The sequence below is a fragment of the Acomys minous genome (assembly GCF_964271855.1).
Source record: "Acomys minous genome assembly, chromosome: 17".
NCBI classification, from domain to species: domain Eukaryota; kingdom Metazoa; phylum Chordata; class Mammalia; order Rodentia; family Muridae; genus Acomys; species Acomys minous.
The window spans coordinates 70,319,938-70,341,850 of NC_140500.1; the positions used below are offsets into that span (position 1 = coordinate 70,319,938).

The 21,913-nt window shown below is 43.5% G+C and overlaps 1 protein-coding gene across 3 annotated transcripts in view; it reads left to right on the plus strand.

The window, feature by feature from the left end:
- The window catches only part of DNAH6 (dynein axonemal heavy chain 6), a 211,276-nt gene that overhangs the window by 23,325 nt on the left and 166,038 nt on the right, over positions 1–21,913 (plus strand). For all 3 annotated transcript variants that reach the window (XM_084766547.1, XM_084766548.1, XM_084766549.1), the window contains exons 13-16: positions 7,479–7,599; positions 12,014–12,165; positions 14,215–14,367; positions 17,821–18,072. In XM_084766547.1, the coding sequence (XP_084622673.1) occupies positions 7,479–7,599; positions 12,014–12,165; positions 14,215–14,367; positions 17,821–18,072 (678 nt within the window). The remainder of the gene's footprint in view (positions 1–7,478; positions 7,600–12,013; positions 12,166–14,214; positions 14,368–17,820; positions 18,073–21,913) is intronic.

Here is a 21,913-nt window from a genome sequence, read left to right on the forward strand (position 1 = left end):
ATCCTGTCTCAAAAAACAAAATGGAGGGCAATTGAAGAAGGCACTTAAAGTTGACCTCTGGCTTCTGTATCTACACAGGGATACACCCACTATAAACAAACAAGTAAAGTAACATTTTAGATAACACACAAAGCATGGCAATAATAAAGTATTATTTTTCAATAAACTCATGAGAAGAAAAAAGAAAAAGTTTTTTATCGAGCCAAAGTAGTCCCTTAAGGATCAATGTTGTAGAAAATCAAATTTTAATAGTTTTATCCAATAGAGAGACACTGAGTGTATCAACCACTCCACGGCAGGCTTCCTGTTCAGGACCAACATACAATGGACTACACAGTTTTGTTTTGTGTGCACGCTATTTTTTGGCTAATTTTGTTCTTTTATTTTTGATGTTTTGGTTCATTTGTTTCCCTGCTTAGGTATTGTTTTATTTTGTTTTCTTGTTTGGGGAAGTTTTATTGTTGTATTAGTTTTTGTTGTTGTTTGGTGGGGTTTTTTTGTTTTGTTTTGTTTTTGTCTTTTTCTTAGAAAGAACTTAAGGTCGGGCGGGTAGGGAGGGGAGGGGAAGAATATGATCAAAACATAATTTAAAATAAATAGTTTTATAGAAGAAAAAAAGCATATTTAAATGCACAAATACCTTGGGAATTTGTTAGCTGAGAAGGAATCTACTACAGAAAGAGTTTCCTTCACCTAAGGAGTGAGTTTAAAGCAAATAAAACTGGTGGTTTGTGTTTGCTATGGATTTGCTTGTGACTATATAGAAGCCTAAAACAAAGACGGATCCTGAGGAGAGAGTACACAGTTGAGGTATGCTCCTCTAAAGGAGAAATTACCCAGATTAAATAACAAGGAGCATGGAGACAATGCGAGGGGAGAAGAAGGTGACGACCAACACAGAGGCCATAGGCAGAAGTCATTAATACAATCAAAAATTAAACAATGAGACTAAAAAAACAGGCAACCAGAAAACATATTTTTAAAAAATCTGACCAAGTTGAAATGAATATACCAGAAATACAAGGAATAATGAGTTCTGCTGTGAGTTGGAAACACAGAGAAACCTTGTCTCAAAAAACCAAAAAGAAAAAGGAAAAATGCTGAGGAGATGGCTGGCTCAGCTGTTAAAGGCTAGGTTCACAACAAAAAATACAAACAAAGCAAATGCGCAAAGAATGAGTTCTGCCCCCCTCTGTAAAGAAAGGATTGGGGCTCATGTGTGCTAGGCAAATATTCTACCACTGAGCTACATCTGCAGCCATCTTTTTTTTTTTCATCTCTTTAATTTATATATTTGTTCACTTTACACACCAATCACAGCGCGCGCGTGCGCGCACACACACACACACACACACACACACACACACACACACACATACACGCCATCCTGCCTCACCACTTCATGTCACATCAGGACTAAGAGCATCCTCTTGCACTGAGGCCAGACATGGCTGCCCAGCTAGGAGGAAGTGATCCAATAGCAGGCAACTGCATCCATGTCAATGACAACCCCCGCTCCAGTTGCTAAGGGACCCACATGAAGACTGAGCTGGCCATCAGCTCCGTAAGTGTAGGGCCTAGGTCCAGTCGACACATGCACCTAGGTTAGTGCTTAAGTCTCTGTGAGCCCCCATGGACCTAGGTAAGTTGACTCTGTCGGTCTCCTGTGGAGTTCTTGTCCAGTTCAGGTCCCTCCATCCTTCCCCAAACTCCTCTACAGGATTCCCAGATCTCTATCTAATGTTTGCTGGTGGGTCTCAATATCTGTTTCTGTCAGCTGCCGGGTGGAGCTTCTCAGAGGAACAGTTAGCTTGGCTCATGTCTGCAAGCAAAGCAGAGTATAATTAATAGTGACAGGGGTTGGCTCTCTCCCATGGGGTGGGTCTCAACTAGGCCAGTCCTTGGTTGGTCATTTCCTTACACTCTGCTCCATCCTTTATCCCTGCATATCTTGTATGTGGGGTAAACTTTGGGTCAAAAGTTTTGTTGGTGGGTTGGTGCCACCCTCCCTCCATCGGAAGTCCTGCCTGGCTGTAGGGGGTGACCGTTTCAGTCTTCACATCCCCCACTGCAGGGAGCCTCAGCTCTAGTCACCCCACATCCTCCCAGGCGCCTACCCTGATGTAGGCCTCCAGCCAGTCCTGGAGATCCCCACCCATCGGCTTCCCATCTCTCTCTCAGCCTCACTGCCTCCCACTCCCGCTTTCCTACACCTGGTCCCTGCCCTCGCCCCCTCCCCCACCCCCTCCCACCCAGTCCCTCTCTTCATCCACAGCAGATGTCTGTTTTATTTCCCTTTCTGAGTGAGACTCAAGCTTCCTCCCATGGCGCCTCCTTGGTACTTATCTACTTTGGGTCTGTGCATTGTAGTATGTTTATCCTGTGCTGTGTGGCTAATGTCCACTCATAAGTAAGTATGTGAGTCTTTCTGGGTCTTGGTTACCTCATTCAGGATGATTTTTTTTTCTAGTTCCACCTATTGGCCTGCAAAATTCATAATGCCCTTGTTTTTAGTAGCTGAGGAGTATTTCGTTGCGTAAATGTGCCACATTTTCTTTTCCCATTCTTCAGTTGAGGGACATCTAGGTTGTTTCCAGTTTCTAACTATTATGAATAAAGCTGATATGAATATAGTTGAGCAAATGGACCCAAACACCAACATCTCAGGCACTGAGAACAATAATTAGTAAATGGGACCTCATGAAACTGAAAAGCTTCTGTAAAGCAAAGGACACTCACTGTCAATATGACAAAAAGGGCAGCCTACAGATTGGGAAAAGATCTTCACCAACCCTACATCTGGCAGAGAGCTAATATCCAAAACTTAAGAACTTAAGAAATTAAACCTCAACAGAGGAATCTCAAATAGCTGAGAAACACTTAAAGAAATGTTCCATGTCCTTTAGTCATCAGGGAAATGTAAATCAAAACGACTCGGAGATTCCATCTTATATACATCAGAATGGCTAAGCTCAAGAACTCGAGTGCTAGTGAGTATGGGGAGAAAGGGGAACACTCTTCTATTGCCGGTGGAAGTGCAAACTTGTACAACCACTTTGGAAATCAATCTGGCGCTTTCTCCGAATATTGGAAAGCTATAATACCCAGCTATAATACTTTTGGGCATATGCCCAAAAGATGCTCCACCATACTGCAAGGACACCCACAGCCCTCTTTTCACCCTTTATTTTGAGATGAGGTCTTACTGAGTTACCACGGCTGGCTTCGCCTGTAGCTCAGGCAGGCATCGAGCTTTTGATCCTCTGGCTTCGGTCTCTCAAATAGCTAGGATTGCAGATCCGTGTGTCACCAGGTCCAGTTTAAACAAAGGCTTTTAATTTAGCTTACAAAGCCTAACAAGCCAATATGCTACCAGACAGAAGGCAGTGATTCCGAAAGGCCAAGCTAAAGGGTTGTTCAGGGGTCTAACGACAGACAAGCAGTAAGAAAGCAGAACCGTGACCCTGTGAGTGGAAGACCACCACACGTTGTGGACACCTTGGGGACTCAGCATGCAGCTGTACTCAGGGCCGTGACTTAACACAGTAAAAGCATGTAGAGTGAGATCAGCAACAGGAAACAACATGTGAAATAAAGTCCAAGAGAACAGAGCACAAGCCCCCCAGGGCCCTCTCCCAGTGGAGACCCTTGATCCCTTCTGCAAGGAGAGGTGAGGACCACGGAAACAGTGGCCAGCAGGGATGCTGCTTAGCATCTCCACATCCAAGTTCCCACTGATGCCTACACGAAGGCATGCTCTGCCCAGCATGACTCCCCGGAGGGAAAGCAGATGTTCAGCATAAACCACAGGTTTTCCTGAAGTATTCAGATACGAGCCGAGTATCTGATAAATGATGACAGAGCCCTCTCTGAAGCCCAGGTTTTCTGATGCTGAGCAAAGGCCATCTTTGCAGGCAGACCTTATTTGAAAACCCACAATTTGTAATGAAATATAAAAGTATGTGTACCAAATATGTTCGGAGACTCTTTCATAAGACACAGAGGCAGACTGAAACATAAACGGAACATAAATTAAAAGTAATATAAATCAAATACCTTAATGTACACTCTCATCATAAGGAAGACCAAATAGAAAAGAAATAAGGATAGGGAAGGTATAGCCAGCCCAACTAGAGTGGAAAGAAATGACCATTAAAATAAAGAAACAAATAGACAAAAGCCCTGAAAGCTCTGAGACTACTGTACAGATGTTGATCAAAATGAATTTGAATATTTAGGGGAAATCTGTTTACAATAACTAGCTGACACAGAAACCTTGCCATAGAGAAAATTATGGCTTATGAAACGCACTTGACATTGGTGATTTTTTTTTGTTTTTTGTTTTGTTTTGTTTTGCTTTTGTTTGTTTCTTGTTGTTGTTGCTGTTGTTTTGGGGTTTTGTTGTTGTTGTTGTTGTTGTTGGGTTTTTGTGGTTTTTTTTTTTTCCTTTTTCGAGACAGGGTTTCTCTGTCTAATAGCTGGCCTCTAACTCACACAGATCCACCTGTCTCTGCCTCCCTAGTGCTGGGATTAAAGGCGTGTGTCACCATGCCCTGCTGACTCTGGTGGTTTCATGGGGGGGGGGGTATCAGATCGTCAAAGATCATTATAGTCTCATTATTTCCCCTGCACATCTTTAGGATCTTTTCCTCCCCTTTCATGGTTCCTTTTTAGTTTATGACCACCCTCATCCCCCAACACACACACACACACACACACACACACACACACACACACACACACACACACGAAGTTAAGCTTGGATTCTGCAAGGGGCGGGGGATACTTGTGATATGAAAGCAGGAGGCAGGACCATTTGAGAAGGAAGGGGATTGGTAAAGATTGGAAACAAAAAGACAAATGGGGGAGGGGAAATAAAATGGAGTGTAATGACACATATGTCTAACACATGTAATAAAACTCATTACTTTGTATAGTAACGTAAAAATCAGTTAAAACCATTTCCAAGGGCCTAGTGTTCACAATACTACATAAGCTGTTCTAGAATATTAGAAATGTTTAAAGGAAAAAGGCTTCCACTCATAATAACAAAAAGAAGATACTATAAACAGTAATAACCTAATAGGAACTATTTAAAATTCAGCTATGAATATAGAAAATTTAAAGGTTTTGTGGAGGACACAAACTAGAATTGAATGAGTATCCTAAGACAGGGTGGCTCAGTGTCATAGAGACAGCCATTGCCCCCAAAGAGGTAGGCAAACTTACAGTCACCCTGGTAAGTTAAATACACATATACATACATACACAATACATGTATACATACATACATACATACATACACAATACATACATACATACATAATACATACATACATGCATACACAATACATACATACATACATATACATATATACATACATACATACACAATACATACATACATACATACATACACAATACATACATACATACATACACAATACATACATACATACACAATATATACATACATATATAATACATATATTTGAAAAGAAAAAGCCTTTGAAAGATAGTATACTTACTTATTATTAAACATATTACTCTACAGCTAAAAAGATCAGGCACTATCTCATGAATAGATATCAAACTAGTAGCCTAAAGCAGGAAGTCAACAAATAAACTCCAATATACAGAGATTTGTTGAATGCAAAATACAATAACAGAGGTCATTAAAAGCATCGCATTATGTTAAAAAAAACTGTATGTGCATTTGTTTTTTAACAATGCCACTTTTAAAAACAGCCTGAAAACCCAGGATCAGTGATAAAACAGGACACATGCGTGAGGTTACTGTTAGCATCTTGCTCCTAATCACAAAACATTGGAAATTATCAAAATACCCATCCCTGGGAGAATGATTGACTAAGCTATGTGCATCCTCGCAAAAGAAAGATACAGAAGCCAACAAAAGATTCAGGAAGATAGCTGTTAACAGGAGTGACTTCCCAGATGGATTGTTAGATGAGCAAGGCCAGAGACAACTGAATTTCTGTCATCTGTCCGTTTTTATATCAGAAAAAAAAAAAAAGGCAGCGAGGGAGTCAACAAACCAGAAGCTAAGGGAAACGGCTTCGTGTCGGAGATGGAGGAAATGGGTTGGGAAGGTGAGGATGACGGACAAGGCAAGGAGCGAACACAGTAGGGAGGGTAGCTGTTCTATGTTTATGTTTTAATACAGTTTGAAACGAGTCAGGGTAGAGTAAAATAAAGCACAAACAAAAACAAAGGAACCCAAATTAATTTCAAATGAGCAACATTACCACACTGAAGAATGGAGAGACAGGGACTAAAACAAGTACATTACTAATTTTTATTATTATTATCTATTATTGCCAAGGATTGAAACTCAGGGCCTTACATAAATTTGACCACAGTAGTTTGGCCACATAGACTTATGCTAAAAACAACTGCTGAGCTCTAGCTGTGGGCTTGATTTTTGCTTTTTTCTTCTCTTTTTTTTATTTATTATTTTTATTTCTTTTTTATTTTATGGAATTGGGGTGTAGGCAATTCTAGACCACTTTCTGTGTGTGTTTCACAGTTGAACAAATAAGTAAAAACATACTGTGGGCAGTTACACTAGTTAGGTTCCTATTTCTGTGATGAAACACCACGACAAATGCAACTGTGGAGGTGAGGGCTTATTTCTGCTTACAGTTGTGGTCCATCTCTCAGGGAAGTCAGGGCAGGAACGAGGAGGCAGGAACTGAAGTACAGACCATCAAGAAATGTTCTGACTGCTTGCTCGCCCAAGCCTGCTCAGCCTGCTTTGTTATACAGCCCAGGAACACCTGCCCAGACGTGGCACTGCCCCCAAGGGGCTGGGTCTTCCCTCAAGGATCCTTAAATAAGAAAATGTACTACAAAGTTGCATACAGGCAGTCTGATGGGGGACGAGGAATCCCTCAGTTAAGGTTTCTTTTTCCCAGATGGTTCCAGCTCATATCAATTTGACCAAACACTAACCAGCACAGCAGTGGAGAGCTTAGAGAGAGGTCAGTCAGAGAGTTGACGGACGGGCAAAGAGAGGAAGGACAGAATGCGCCAAATGATGTTGCATGCTTTTTAATTGGCTGGCTGAAAAATAGAGAATTGAGTCTTATGTATGCATGCAGTGTGGTGTGTGTGTGTGTGTGTGTGTGTGTGTGTGTGTGTGTGTGTGTGTGTGTGTGTTAAATTGAATTCCACTTAAGAAAACTTGCCTTGGAAGTGAGGAAGATGGCTCAGGAGTTAAAAGCACGCTGTGGTCCTGCAGAAGACCCAAGCTTGATTTCCAGCACACATACCAGGCAGCTCACATCTCTTAAGACCTCCTTCACGGCATCACATGGCTCTGGCCACCATGGGCACCTGCACTCACGTGCACATAGTCACACATACACACACACACACACACACACACACACACACACACATGACTAAAAATAATAAGGATAAAGGAAAACAGTCTTGTTCGTCTGTCTGCCACTTAGGAAACAATTCACTCAGCGTTCGAATCTGCTCGCTTGTACGCAGCGACATTTGAAAAGTTTCAGTTGTTCTTCAGGGAGAACGAGAGTCTTGATCTGCAGGCGCTGAAGCATCAGGAGCCTGGTGAGTCTGCCCTCACGGCACATCTGACCGGGGCGACGAGGTTCCTCATCTCCCAGCTTTCTGTTCAGTGGTGCTCAGGGACACAACCAGCAGCCTGAAACACTTGGCCTGACGCAAGGCAACACTTGTCCGGGTCTAATATTCCATGGAACACTCGCTCCCTTTCCTCTCACTCTGCACTGTTTATTGGGTACTGTGGGAGGCAGTTCCTCGGTCTCCAGTGGCTGTCTATTGAGGCTGCCGTGAGTACCAAGGCTCTAAGACCTGTGTGCATTGCAAGGAGTTGGAAAGGATGTGGAATGCTTCCATTCCTGTCAGGCGAAGCTTCCAGAAGCTTTCTGTCTCAGAGATTCACGTTGCATTTTTCTTCTGTATTTCTTCTGCATTTTCTTCTGCATTTCTCCCACACTGAGACCTGGTGGGAAGGATCAACAACTCTTAGTGTTGAATTCAGGCCCAGGGAAAATCATCTCATTAAATTTCTTATTCTAATAGGAGGCTGGAGAGATGGCTCAGAGGCTAAGAGCACTGGCTGTTCTTTTATGGTCACATAGTGCACTCTTATACATGCAGTCAAAACACCTGTACACATTAAAAAAAGAAAGAAAGAAGAAAAGTAATCTATACTGCCCAGTGAACTTCCAGAAAAGGGGGTTTCTGAGTGGTAAAGGAATTAAGCACAGTTCACAGGATGCTATTTTCAAAGCATGAAGCACTTTAGATTTTTTAAAAATTTATGAACTGGCTTTATAGCAGTTTTATTTTCAAAAAATCTGGTTTTTATTTTATTAATTTTTTAAACATAAAGTACACCTATTCCAAATAACCATCTTAGTAATTTAGATCATCCAGTTCACAGGGGATTAAACCCTGGACCCGTGTACACACTGAGCTGCATCCCCAGCCTATGGCTTTCTTATTTGTAAGATTTATCTTGTGCAAAAAAGTAAGCGTTGTGCCACCTCCTCCTCCTCCTCCTCTTCCTCCTCCTCCTCCTTGACTGTAACTGTGTTTATTGATGGACCCAGGACCTCTGGGGAGGCTCTAGAAGGGAGGGGGGAAGGAGGAGATAGGGCATGTTGAACACTTTATGACAGAACTGCTTCTAGACCAGGCGAGGGGGGCAGTGAGGCCTCAGGCACACAGCCACACCCAGTCGCCCGCAGACAGAGGTGGATGACAGGCACTGTGCCTGCTTCTTACATGCCTTAACTTTCAAGACTCTGAGGAGCAAGACTCCTTTTTTTCAATGAATACTAGATTGTTAATGATGCCAAATGGGGCTCCACTTTAAAAACAAAATAATTAGGCAAGCCCGTTTCCACTGCCCTTTGGCTACAGTGTCACATGGCATGCTGGCTTTTTGTACTGGAATGAGTTCGAAGGGTTTCAAGGATGTGATGCCTTGTACGCCATGGCACAGCGTCACGGTGACAATAACATCATAGAGCCTGGCATGAGAACACAAAGTAGGGCTAATCCAAAAACCCAGTGTAATCAACGAGCTCATGTAAGGTAGCTAAGTTTTCAGAAACACCAGAAGATACAAGGTACTGAAAGACAAGCCTAGGGCTGTCGAGTTACAACTGTATTATAAAGAATGCTTTTTATCAACAACATGGTTAAAAAAAATGCATGGAAACCAGGCATGATGGTACATGCCTGAAATCGTAATATTTAGCAGGCTCAGGCAGGAAGTTTGTGAGTTCTAGGACAGCCTGAGCTACAGAGTAAGATGCTGCCTCAAAAACCCAAACTAATAATAATAATAATAATAATAACAACAACAACAACAACAACAACAATAACTCAAGAGTAGTTACCTTTCCACTGATCCCAGTGGGTTAGAAAAGGGTTGGCCCAGCAAGTCAACTAAGCTGTAGCAGATGGCTCCACACCCAGGAGGAAACGGGCCACACAAACTGGAGTCATGCAGTAAAGGACACAGGTGGAGAGGGACGGGAGTATGAAGACAGGGTAGGGATGTAGGAGGAGTGGGGTAGAGTAACAACGGTCAAAATGCATTATGTGACATTCTCAAGAAATTAATAAAGTATTTGTATTAAAAATAAACAATAAAACACTGGACGCCACACCCACAAAGTCTCACCAACTTGACAACTTAAACATAAGCTGAACAAGCACAACTAACAAGCCCATGAGGCCTCAACCCTGCACACAGAGCCACAGGCAACTAACACGCCAAGGTGGATGGGGAGCCCGTGGGGCCTCAACCCTGCACACAGAGCCACAGGCAGCTAACACGCCAAGGTGGATGGGGAGCCCGTGGGGCCTCAACCCTGCACACAGAGCCACAGGCAGCTAACACGCCAAGGTGGATGGGGAGCCCGTGGGGCCTCAACCCTGCACACAGAGCCACAGGCAACTAACACGCCAAGGTGGGTGGGGAGCCCGTGGGGCCTCAACCCTGCACACAGAGCCACAGGCAACTAACACGCCAAGGTGGGTGGGGAGCCCGTGGGGCCTCAACCCTGCACACAGAGCCACAGGCAGCTAACACGCCAACGTGGATGGGGAGCCCGTGGGGCCTCAACCCTGCACACAGAGCCACAGGCAACTAACACGCCAAGGTGGATGGGGAGCCCGTGGGGCCTCAACCCTGCACACAGAGCCACAGGCAACTAACACGCCAAGGTGGATGGGGAGCCCGTGGGGCCTCAACCCTGCACACAGAGCCACAGGCAGCTAACACGCCAAGGTGGATGGGGAGCCCGTGGGGCTTCAACCCTGCACACAGAGCCACAGGCAGCTAACACACACCAAGGTGGATGGGGAGCCCGTGGGGCCTCAACCCTGCACACAGAGCCACAGGCAGCTAACACGCCAAGGTGGATGAGGAGCCCATGGGGCCTCAATCCTGCACACAGAGCCACAGGCAACTAACACACACCAAGGTGGATGGGGAGCCCGTGGGGCCTCAACCCTGCACACAGAGCCACAGGCAACTAACACGCCAAGGTGGGTGGAGAGCCCGTGGGGTCTCAACTCTGCACATAGAGCCACAGGCAACTAAGGAATGCTGAGACTGAAATCATCTTCCCCAGGGAAGAGCACAACCAATTGGTTTTCCAATACCAAATGATCAGCTCTGAAAATAATACAAGTAACATTACACAGCCTGAGCTAGTTATATTTACCAATAAATATGCCTATGTATATAACAACTAATGAAAAAAGAAGTCATGAATTTGAAAGAGAGCAAAGAGGAGTATATTGGAAGGTGTAGAGGCAGGAAAGGGAAGTGGGAAATTATGTAAGTATTATAATCTTAAAATTAAAGAAATAAAAAAAACTATTGCCAGAACTGTCAACACACCTTCAATTTGTGAGAAACACAGTGTCTCTAAAGTGTAAGGCATAACAAGAGGCGCATCCAAAGTTAATTCACTCGTTATCTCCTTATGAGAGCCCAAAGACATGATGTTGACATCATAAAATAGTGGAGCTTTTATTATGAGAAAAGCGTATTCATAAGCATCACGAATTAACATTTTAGAATTACATAAAGCACTCTAAGTACAGCAATAGCATAAATACATAAATTTATTAATCTTAAATTTTCATTGTGTATGTTCATTGTAATGGTAGTATGTTTATTTTTACAATAGTATAAATACTTTTCAAACTAGGAAACACTGGACAATGAGAAAATACCCTCCCTGTCCCGCCCTCCCATTGCCCCCTGCCCTGTCTACCCTACTCCCCCTCACTACTCTCCCCCACCCTCCCATTGCCCCCTCTCCTATCTCCCTACCCCCTCACTATTCTCCTTTGTCTCTCTGAACAGTTTCCTTTCTACTTTCCTGTCATACACATATGACTTTGCATCTACACAAAGTCTGCAGGCCACCTAAGACACATGATATTTGTCTTTCAGAGACTGGCTTAGTTAGCTTAGTATGATGACCTCTAGTCATTTTCCTTCAGGTGACATAACTTCATTCTTCACAGCTGAAAAAAAAAAGCCACCAATATGTACAGCAATCTCATTTTCTTTATCCACTTCCGCTGCCAGACATCTAGGTTGTTCCGTAACTTAGTAGATTAGTAACATTGAGTGAGAGTGTCTCTGTGATGTGCTGCCTGGAATCCTTCAGCTATTATCCAAGGAGAGGTGGGGTCATTTGTAATCTTAAAAATCAAGGATGGTATATATATTAATTTATGTATGGTAGGTGTATATGACCTTGGCCTGGCTACGCTGTGACTGGCTTAGTTTACATTCCCACCAGCAGAGAGTGAGGGCTCCCACTCAGTCACATCCTTGCCAGCGTCACATCTGTTGTTTGTTGCTTAATGGCTGCCCTTCAGGCTTGGGTGGGTTTCAATGCCCTGTAGGCTGTTAAAATCTAGTGCGAGCAGTTCTATAATTTATGCCTCTTGTTTTCTGTAGATGTCAAATTCTTCAGTACCCAGCTGGAAAAGTATCACAAACAGCACAAGGACTCAGTAGCCCTGAGACCCACCAGAAACGTAGGCCTGCTGCTCATTGACACCAAGCAGCTGAAAGAAAAGCTAATCCCATCGCCACTGCGGTGCCTGGAGGTAACTGTGAGATAAAAAAGGATTCACTTATGTGTGTGTTCATGTGTGTGTGGTATGTGTGTGTGTGTGCACACGCGCACACACACATATGCGAATGAAGGATCACCATTATTATGGTAAGTTCAGCATTTGCAATACACAAAGATCAATGTATTGCATTTTTATTATTACAGTTTTTATTAAATATTTTACATATACATTTATATTATTACACATATATACAATAAATTACCTACAGCAAGAAGAACCATGAAACAATCAGGAATTATATAAATGTTACATTCATAGTGTTTTGACTATTCTTATTTGGCAGCCTTGAAGAAAACATCTCTCCTATCTAGGTGTGTCTAAAATTCTGAACGTAAATGAATATCTCATTATCATCAACTTAAAACATCTATCTAGACCTAAAAATATCTTAACCCCTAAACAGCTCGGCTTAACTGTAAAACTAAACTATCTGGTCTTCAACCCCATCAGAGACTTGAGAAGGAATAAAATTAATTATCTGAGTAGACAGGAAGTGCAGGTTAGCAGCTTCCCAAATGAGAAGATAACAGAGACAGTTTGCTGCCTGAACAGTCATGCAAAACTCTCTGTAACATTGGAGCATCATCTTTAGCCTTCTAGCCCAATATATCCGACAGACACATTTGTGAGGCAGGAACTATTGAGGACTTGCTTACCCTGTCTTGGCAGAGTTTGGCCGTCAACTCTGCCTGCATCCAACCTTGCCCATTTTTAGGCAGAATTCTGTCATGGGCAGAAACGAGGACATTTTGCCCAGTGGCTGCTTTGCCACATTTGAAGCCATCTCCATAAGGAGGTTCTTTGATATTCCTTATCGTCTTTGAGGTAGGCTGGGTACATTTACAATGAGATAACTTAACTCCTGCAATGTATTTCTTTTTAATGTGTGAAATATTTGGCAACACCATAATTAAAATGATAATAAGAGTAGGCAGCCAGGTGCAGTGGCACATGCCTGTAATCTCAGCACTTGGGAAGGCAAAGGCAGGTGGATCTGAGTTGCAAGCCAGCCTGGTCTACAAAGCAAGCCCAGGACAGCCAGGGCTACACAGAGAAACTCTGTCTCAGAAAAAAAAACAGGCACATAAGTATTTCTTTGACTGTAACATCATAGGGGATCCGGTGCTTTTTTCCTGGCCTCCTAGGGCACCGGCCACATACATGATGCACGTATATGCATACAAGGCAAGACATCTTTTTATGAAAAGATATAATTGAGACAAATACAAATTAATTTCAACAGTTATTCGTACAACCAAAACACCAAGCCAAAGAAAGCAAAACTCAAACTCAGGTGACTAGAAAACATATACATTCACAAATGTCCAGAAATGAGTGAACACCCAGTGTCCCTTTGCTGTGTCCAGGCCCTCGGTCTCTTATCCTCCTTTCTAAGCTCTGAAAGGAACATCACCTTGTGCTTATGAAATGGTGGCTGCAAGTTTCCACGGGCTATGTGCTTCCTTGTCTATATAAAATGAGAAAGAAGAGACTAGGGTTTTAAGTACTCACGTCCCTCAGCCTGCAACAAAAACTGTCACGGTCAGAGGTCCACCCTAATCCAGTTACTTTGTTCAAAAAACAAAAACAAAAACAAAAAAACAAACAAAAACAAAAACAAACAAACCAAAAAAAAAACCTTGCTCATATTCACCCTGGGATCAGTTAAACTTTATCTTTGTTCCTGAAAAGGAGATCATTTCTTCTAAACCATATGGTTGCTACTAAATAGGAAAACAGTGGACTGGGGCCTGGTGCTGAGGGGGGTCCTAATGTCCACTGCGTAGGACAAAGGAGCAGAAGGCATCCCCTGAGTGCTGTCAGAGCACTGAGCAAATCATCCCATAAGCTGTGTGCTTTGAACGGCTGTCAAAATCTGGCCTTGCCTTGGTTTCCATAGCTAGTCAGTGAGAGGTTGTCTTTGCACACTGCTGTTTCCCAAATACCTGCCAAGACTTCTTCAAATATGTAAGAAAGCAAAAGTACTCAATTGTTTTCGTCTTCTTTTCTGTTTCTTAGGTGCTAAATAGTATGCTTCCCCGTTTGAGCAAGAAGAAAGTGGATGCCATCATCTCGGAGGCGCAAGATGCAGAGTACAAACTCGAGTTCGCCCCAACTACCACCATAGAATATGTCAACAGCTTAGTGTTCCTTGACGAGATTCAGGAGCGGGTAGGTTGGCTGATCTCCAATGACCCAGTGTCTCAGGCCACGTCGTAGTAAGGGAAGCTGCATGACAGGACGAAATAAGAGATCCAGAGTCAGGAAACAGTTGCTAAGTATCAGACACCCTCTCGGGCATGGTAAATGATGCCGTGTGTCAACAGCCACTAAGCTTCACCTAGTTCTAATCACTCAGCAGGCCTCGCATGGAGTCTTACAGACCTCACACTTAGAATCCTCACAAATACTACATCTGAGGAAACAATCTAAAGTAGGCATTATCCAAGGTCACATGCATGTGGTAAGGCTGGGATCAAAATCTGAGTGTCTTTGATCACAAAACCAATATTCTCAAATGTAGTGTAGAAAACCAATATTCTCAAATGTAGTGTAGTCCTAATCTTGCAGTAAGTGGTAATGTGGATGTAGATTGTCATGGGGGGGGAAATCCTTTAGCCCTACACCTGCACAACAGCTCAGGTTTTTCTATTAAAAGCGGGGGGGGGGGGCGTGCAGGGGAGACTAGGGGGAGCAACTAACTTAAGTAGAGATAGCCTCTCTCTCTCTCTCTCTCTCTCTCTCTCTCTCTCTCTCTCTCTCTTTCTCTCTCTCTCTCTGCCTCTCTGCGTCTCTATGTCTCTGTCTGTGTGTTTGTGTGTTTGTGTGTGTGTGTGCATCCATCTCCTGTGTGTACCTCTCTTGCTTGCTTTTTCCCTGAAAACTTGATTTTCCCCTGCTAGGCTCTTCTTGGTGACAGCAATATAACATTTGGCTCCAGTAATTAATTTTTTCCCCTAAACTCATTGCTCTCAGTTTGGCTTTGAAGTAGCTATAAATCACTTTCTACGACATCAGACTTCGAAGAAGTGTCACAGAGTAAAAGGTGGCTCTGTGTTATTAACAGAGCTAACAGTAAAGCCCCCTCCACATGCCTGCAGAAGCAGCATCCTTGTTTATTTGGAGAACAATCCCTTCCCAAAGAGGCAGGTAGTTGTGGTTTTTTGACTCAGACTTGCCGCATCCATTGATGATGAAAGATGTCAAAGATTTATCCTTGCATGTGCACTGTTGTGTTGGGACGAAGAGCCAGACCTTAACGTGACCTACTCTACACAAAAATGGAATCCTCGTTTAAGGGTTCAGAGCTGTTGTATGGAAGCTCCCCTCTTCCATCACATGTGTAACCAGGTTCTGAATCCTCTCAGGGGCAGAACAGGAGAGCTACACCCCTCCCTCTCATCTGGTCACTCCACTACTCATTGGGGGTCATTTCCGGTCCCTTCCTCCAACAGACTTGCTGTGCTGTGCTTCATGGTGTAGTGGCAAACATGGCCACCAGCAGCTCCCCAGGGGCAGGTGTAAGTCTAGCCAGCCACCAAAAGAGATAGGCCTGATTTTTCATGTAGAAAGAATTGTATCTGTCTATAACTAGCTTCAGGTGCTGGATACTTTGTTGACAGCCAGCCAAGCTCATAGGAGTAACTTAGAAAATGGAAAACCGGTGCTGGAGAGGCGACTCTAAAGTTAAGAGGCATGGCTGCTCTTCCAGAGGACCTTAATTTGCTTCTGATCACATCAAACAGCTCACGACTGCCTGTAACTCCAACCCCAGAGGATCTGGACACCAGCTTCTGGATGATACTTACATGCATGTATACACATACACACACACACACGCGCGCGCGCACAGCAAATAAAATAAATTGATAATAAAAGAAAAGAAAGTGCAAATGTATTCTAAGTTTGTCTGGGGTTTTCCAGACACTATGGATAGATAAAAGGATGAGGCGTGGGGACACGAGGAAACAAAGGCCTCTCTTCTCTCCAGAAGCTTCGCAAAGGGGCCGGACCTCCAGCAGAGCAGAGCCTGGCTGTTCCTCAGAAAGGCACATCCTTGGGCCCCTGCCTAGGTCTCATAAATCAGAAGCTCTGGAAGGGGCAAAACAGCCTGTGGGAATGCTCTTCCCAAGGCTGTTGTCCGTCAAGCTACAGGCAGAGACCCCTTCTCCACCAGCCTCCCTGCAGCTAGTGTCCACACAAAAGCAGACAGTGGGCATCACATTTACAGCTCCCTGCAGTCAGTGTCCACACAAAAGCAGACAGTGGGCATCACACTTGCAGCTCCCTGCAGTCAGTGTCCACACAAAAGCAGACAGCGGGCATCACACTTACAGCTCCCTGCGGTCAGTGTCCACACAAAAGCAGACAGCGGGCATCACACTTACAGCTCCCTGCAGTCAGTGTCCACACAAAAGCAGACAGTGGCCATCACACTTACAGCTCCCTGCAGTCAGTGTCCACACAAAAGCAGACAGCGGGCATCACACTTACAGCTCCCTGCGGTCAGTGTCCACACAAAAGCAGACAGCGGGCATCACACTTACAGCTCCCTGCGGTCAGTGTCCACACAAAAGCAGACAGCGGGCATCACACTTACAGCTCCCTGAAGTCAGTGTCCACACAAAAGCAGACAGTGGGCATCATACTTACGGCCAACTCCTCTTAGCTGTGCTCAAGGTCTGTGGGAGCTGGGGTCTCCAGGTCCCGACTGAGAACTTGGCGCCTTCTATTATCCTGTGGTAGAGCTGGGAGTGAGGAATTTGCAGAGCCATTTGTTCCCAGAAAATTAGGGAACACGGGAAATGCACTGTCTGTCCACTGAAAGTAAACTATCAAAGGTGCTGAGTACTATTTGGGATGCAATAAAATATTTTAGTGAATTATAGTGAAGCATCACCGTAGATCTGGGTTCTGGACCTGTGACCCAGGAATGTGGCCTGTCCACACTTCAGGCGACTGCTGCTCAGTGTGTGCCCCCTGACACTCAGATGCAAGCAATCACAGCAATATATGGTCTTAGAAGCCAGGTCTCACTGTTTAATGCAGCAAAGAACAGAAAGTTGGGAGAGAAAGGCTGATTTTACTTTCTACGACTGCAGTCAGCTCTGGCCATGTACCTCCTGGTTCAATTGCCCAACAACCTGTACTGTAGCAATGCTTGCATTTACCATGTGATCAGCTTCAGCTAACTAGATGGCCATGCCAGATGCACTCATATGTTGACCATTAACACGTTGACGTTCATAATTCATAGAGGCACCTCCTAGTAGAAAACACTACTGCTCCACTGTGTTTCATGACCTATTTTTTTCTTTTAAATTTTAATTTATTATTATTTGTTCAGATTGCATCCCGAATGTCATACCTTCACTTGTATCTTCCCATTCCCACCCTCCCTTCCTCCCTCTTCTGCCCTATTCCCCTCCCCTAGACCTCCGACAGAAGGGCACCTCCTCCCCCACCGTATGACCACAGCCTATCAGATCTCATCTGGATAGCCTGCTTAGCTCTCCTCTGTGCCCACCAGGCCTCTCCGCCAAGGGGAAGTGATCAAATCCCGGGGGGTGGGGGCGCAAGGGCGTCACCAGAGCTCATGAGCGATGTTTTTGTTTGTTTGTTTAGATTGAAAGCCTGGAGGAGGAAGGGAACACCGTGGTTCAGATGTACAAGCTCATTGAACAGTATCAGGTGCCCACACCTCCTGAAGACTTTGCTGTTTTTGCCACGATGAAGCCGTCCATCAACGCCGTGCGGAACGCCATCGACAAGTCGGTGGGTGACCGAGAAACCAGCATTAAGCAGTTTTGTCTGCACCTGGGGCGAGATCTTGAAGATCTCAACAACGAAGTGAATGAAGTCAAGCTGCTAGCACAGGTGAGCAGATCGTCTCAAATAATCCATCCAGTTTCCAGCATTCGGGTAGGGTTTACAGTGTGCATCAATCGTTATGTATATGTTATAGATTACATTAAGCTAGTTAATCTATCCATCACATTACATACTTGTTATTTTGTGATGAGAACTTTGAAATTGTTCTTCAAATTACTTAGAGACTAGATTTCATTTCAAAAAGTTTTTTTTTCTTCTTTTATTCTAAACAATTCTTTAAGCTGCTATTTAAAACTTAAGCATTTCCAAATCTCTCTTTTAATGTACTGAATGAAGTCCAGGGCACTGTGAGCCAAGTCTGTGTCTAACATTCAGTTCTCGTCCTCCTGGCTGGTATTTAGGATTTTGAAATCAGTGTATTTACTGCTTGCTAACTCATTTTGTAGCTGATGTTGCAGTGTAAAATTTGTTGAGGATAGTGGCATATTCCTATAATACTAGGCATAATATAAACTGATAAAGAGGAATAGAGATTATCTGTTTAATTTGCACCTTTTTATGGAAAAGCTTCATAAATTAGACTGCACATCTAGATGATTCTTAACTAAAATGTTCCTGCGAGCATAATTTTTAATGACTCATTGTTTTATTATCATTGGCTAAATCTTAGCCTAAGAATTGTAAAACCATAACAGAATTTTGAAAATAGCACAAGTGCTCACCAATAGAAGATTAATAAAATATATTTATCTAGATACCCTGAAATGAACATAGTGCATTAACAGCTACAATATTCATTTGTATTAACATGGAGACATTGAAACCAGCTAACACCATATGCATACTGTTAGGCAAACATGGTTCTAATAACTTGCTATTGTTGTTACATTTATATTGAGGCTTTTTGAAAAAAAATTCCAAATAGACCAGATGTAAATGACTACAGAAATTATAAGCTTTGGTGAATTATCAGGAAGTGAGCACATTCGTGTTCTTCTACCAAGAACTATTGCATTACTAGTGTCCTTGAGTTCTCACTGTAACCCTTTCTTTACCCCCAAAGTCAGCTATTGCCCTGAATCTTGCTGTCTTAAAATCATGCAGTGCTTTCTTGTGTTCATAGCACTGTGTGTGGATGCAGTTAATGTATGTTTATTGCTGTATAGTATTTCATTGCATCGCACGTGTTAAGCATCCATTCCACAGTTGACAGACATTATCTAAAGCATTTTACAAAAGGAAAAGAATGCTTCTAGAAGCCATTCTACATGTGCTTGTGTGTTTGATTTATTTTTCAGAACACGTGTAAGTTTTTTCACATTTCACAGAGAAGAAGGTAAGATATGGGGGGAAGTTGCTCAGGGTCACAAAGAGGTGGAGCCAGGACTCAGGCACAGGCAGTTGTTTTCATTGGTTACCGTAGCTGGCAATTCCTGTCCCGTGTGCTGTGCTGTGCGCACTGCAGGTCATCAAAGCGAGAGTCACTATCAAAAGAACAAAATGCCAGCACATGCCTCGCGTGTGACTGTGGGTATCACTAACCAGTCCATCTTCTGTGGGGGGGTTTAAATAGATTCCCTCTCATTCTTGGGCAAAAAACTATCATCTATAATTTACTGCACAAATAAGACCATTTGCTATCAAGACACCCCACCCCACCCACACACAGACATACACACTCACACTGATGGGGGCACGTCGGGGAGGAAAACCTAAATGTGAAAGCCAGTGGTGACTGGAAGAATTTGTAAGCCAGATGTTTGAAGGCCATATTGAGAAAGTCATGCATTATTGGGGCTGTGGGATCTGGCAAAACTGATGGCTTATAGCAATAGGAACTAGCACGGTGCTTAAGGAAACAGGAAATTCCATTAGCCAACAACTACCTGAGAGTGCCAGGTCCATCCCAGTCATGACAAAGGCACCAGTGCCCACATAAGATGCTTCTGCCATGACAATTCCATTGGCGTTTTCTAATCTAGGGCACACTGCCATTTTAATGCAAGGCCACACTGGGCAGGAGATGGATTAGCTAGCCCCTAAGTAATGACTATAAATTCTTAGGTTTTCTCATTTCCTCAGATGCTGTCAAACCCAATTGGAAGTTTCTACTTTGTTCCTAAACCATTCTATGCCCATTTTCTGGGCTTTCAATGCCCAAATGTCAGTCAGATACTTGCCTTAAGATATATGCCTTAGTTTATGTATTCCTATTTTCTCTTTTCTTCTTTGTGATTACACATATACATATTGTACCATATTATGAATTTTACATGTTTTAGGCAATGTGTATATAATTTCATAGTTCCTGGTTCTAATTCCCATAGTTTTGGGTATTTTATAAATTATGTAATAACTAACCTGTCTTGTTATTGTTCTATTGCTGTGAAGAAACATCATGACCAAAGCAACTCTTATAAAAAAGAACACATTTAGTTGGGGGCTTGTTTACAGTTTTGGAGGATTAGTCCATTATCTTCATGGCAGGAAGCATGGCAGCAGGCAGGCACAAGATGGCAGGCAAGCAGGCACGAGATGGGTGATTACATCCTGATCCAGAGAGAGGGAGAGAGAGAATAAGTGTCTGGGACTGACACAGGCTTTTGAAACCTGAAATCCCACCCCTCATTTATGTAGCTCCTCCCATAAGGCCACACCTCCTAGTCCTTCTAATCCTTCTCCAACAGTTCACCAATTGGGGACTGAGCGTGCAAACATATGTGCTTATGGGGCTGCTCTCATCCAAACCGCCGTAAGAGCCAGTTGGGAAGGCAGACATCCTTGATGAAGCCTTGGAATAACTTTAAAGTGCTAAAGGGGAAATGGAGTCTTGTTACAATGATGCCTGGTGTGGCAGGCAGCAAGGTCCCTCTCTCTACCCTTTGTTTCTCTCCAAGAGGCCAAAGAAACTACTGCTTCTCTTTGCCAACAGTGGCACATAAACTGAAAATTCACTATTATGCCTGGTCCCCACATTTCAATCCTGGAGATAGCCATAAAGCTATTTTCTGTCTCCTAGTAAGTGAAGACTTTCATGGGACACGCCATTTGGGCTAGTGTCCAATTATAAGTGAGTATATACCATGTGAGTCTTTCTGCTTCTGGGTTAACTCACTCCGTATGATCATTTCTAGTCCCTGGTGGCACTCAAAGAAAGAATAAGCAGGCTACCAAGATGAGACTTGAAAGCCTATGACCACATAGTGGGGGAGGAGGTCTCCCTCAGTCATAGACCTAGGGGAGGGCAATAGGGTGAAAGAGGGAGGGAAGGAGGAATGGGAGGATACAAGTGAGGGGATAACAATTGACTTGTAATCTGAATGAATTAATTAAGTAAAAATAAAAAATTTTTAGAAAGATATTTTCTGATGGTAGGTCATAAGCACTCCGACACAAGCACCCTTTTAAAAGGGTCTCAACATAGCCTATGCAGAAAGAATTCTGCATAGAGGTTAAGAAGGTTCTAAACAGGCCTTGTGGGTTCGTTCTATTAGCACTAGATCATACTGTTTTAATCTAGGCACACTTCAGTGCAATAATTTATGCATCAAGTGTGTTTACATAATAAATTCTAAAGACAAACCCCAAAGGCCTAGGTTTACAAAGTCCCATGATAGCCAAACACCTGAAAAGTAATGGCCAAGGGAGGTGCGAGGCTTTGTACTCCGTTCCCCATGTCTCACTCTGTGTCTCTTCATCTGTCTCCATATGACAGCTGACGTACAAATATCTCCCCAAGTTCCAGGGACCACGCTGATAAATTAACTAACTCCAAGGAGGGGTCGTGGGAACCTCACTTAGAGGCACAGGCAAAGCCATCTGGGCCTTGCAGTTGGCTTCAGAAGGAGAGCAGCCTCGGGAGGGAGGGAGCCCTCTGCCTGTGGCG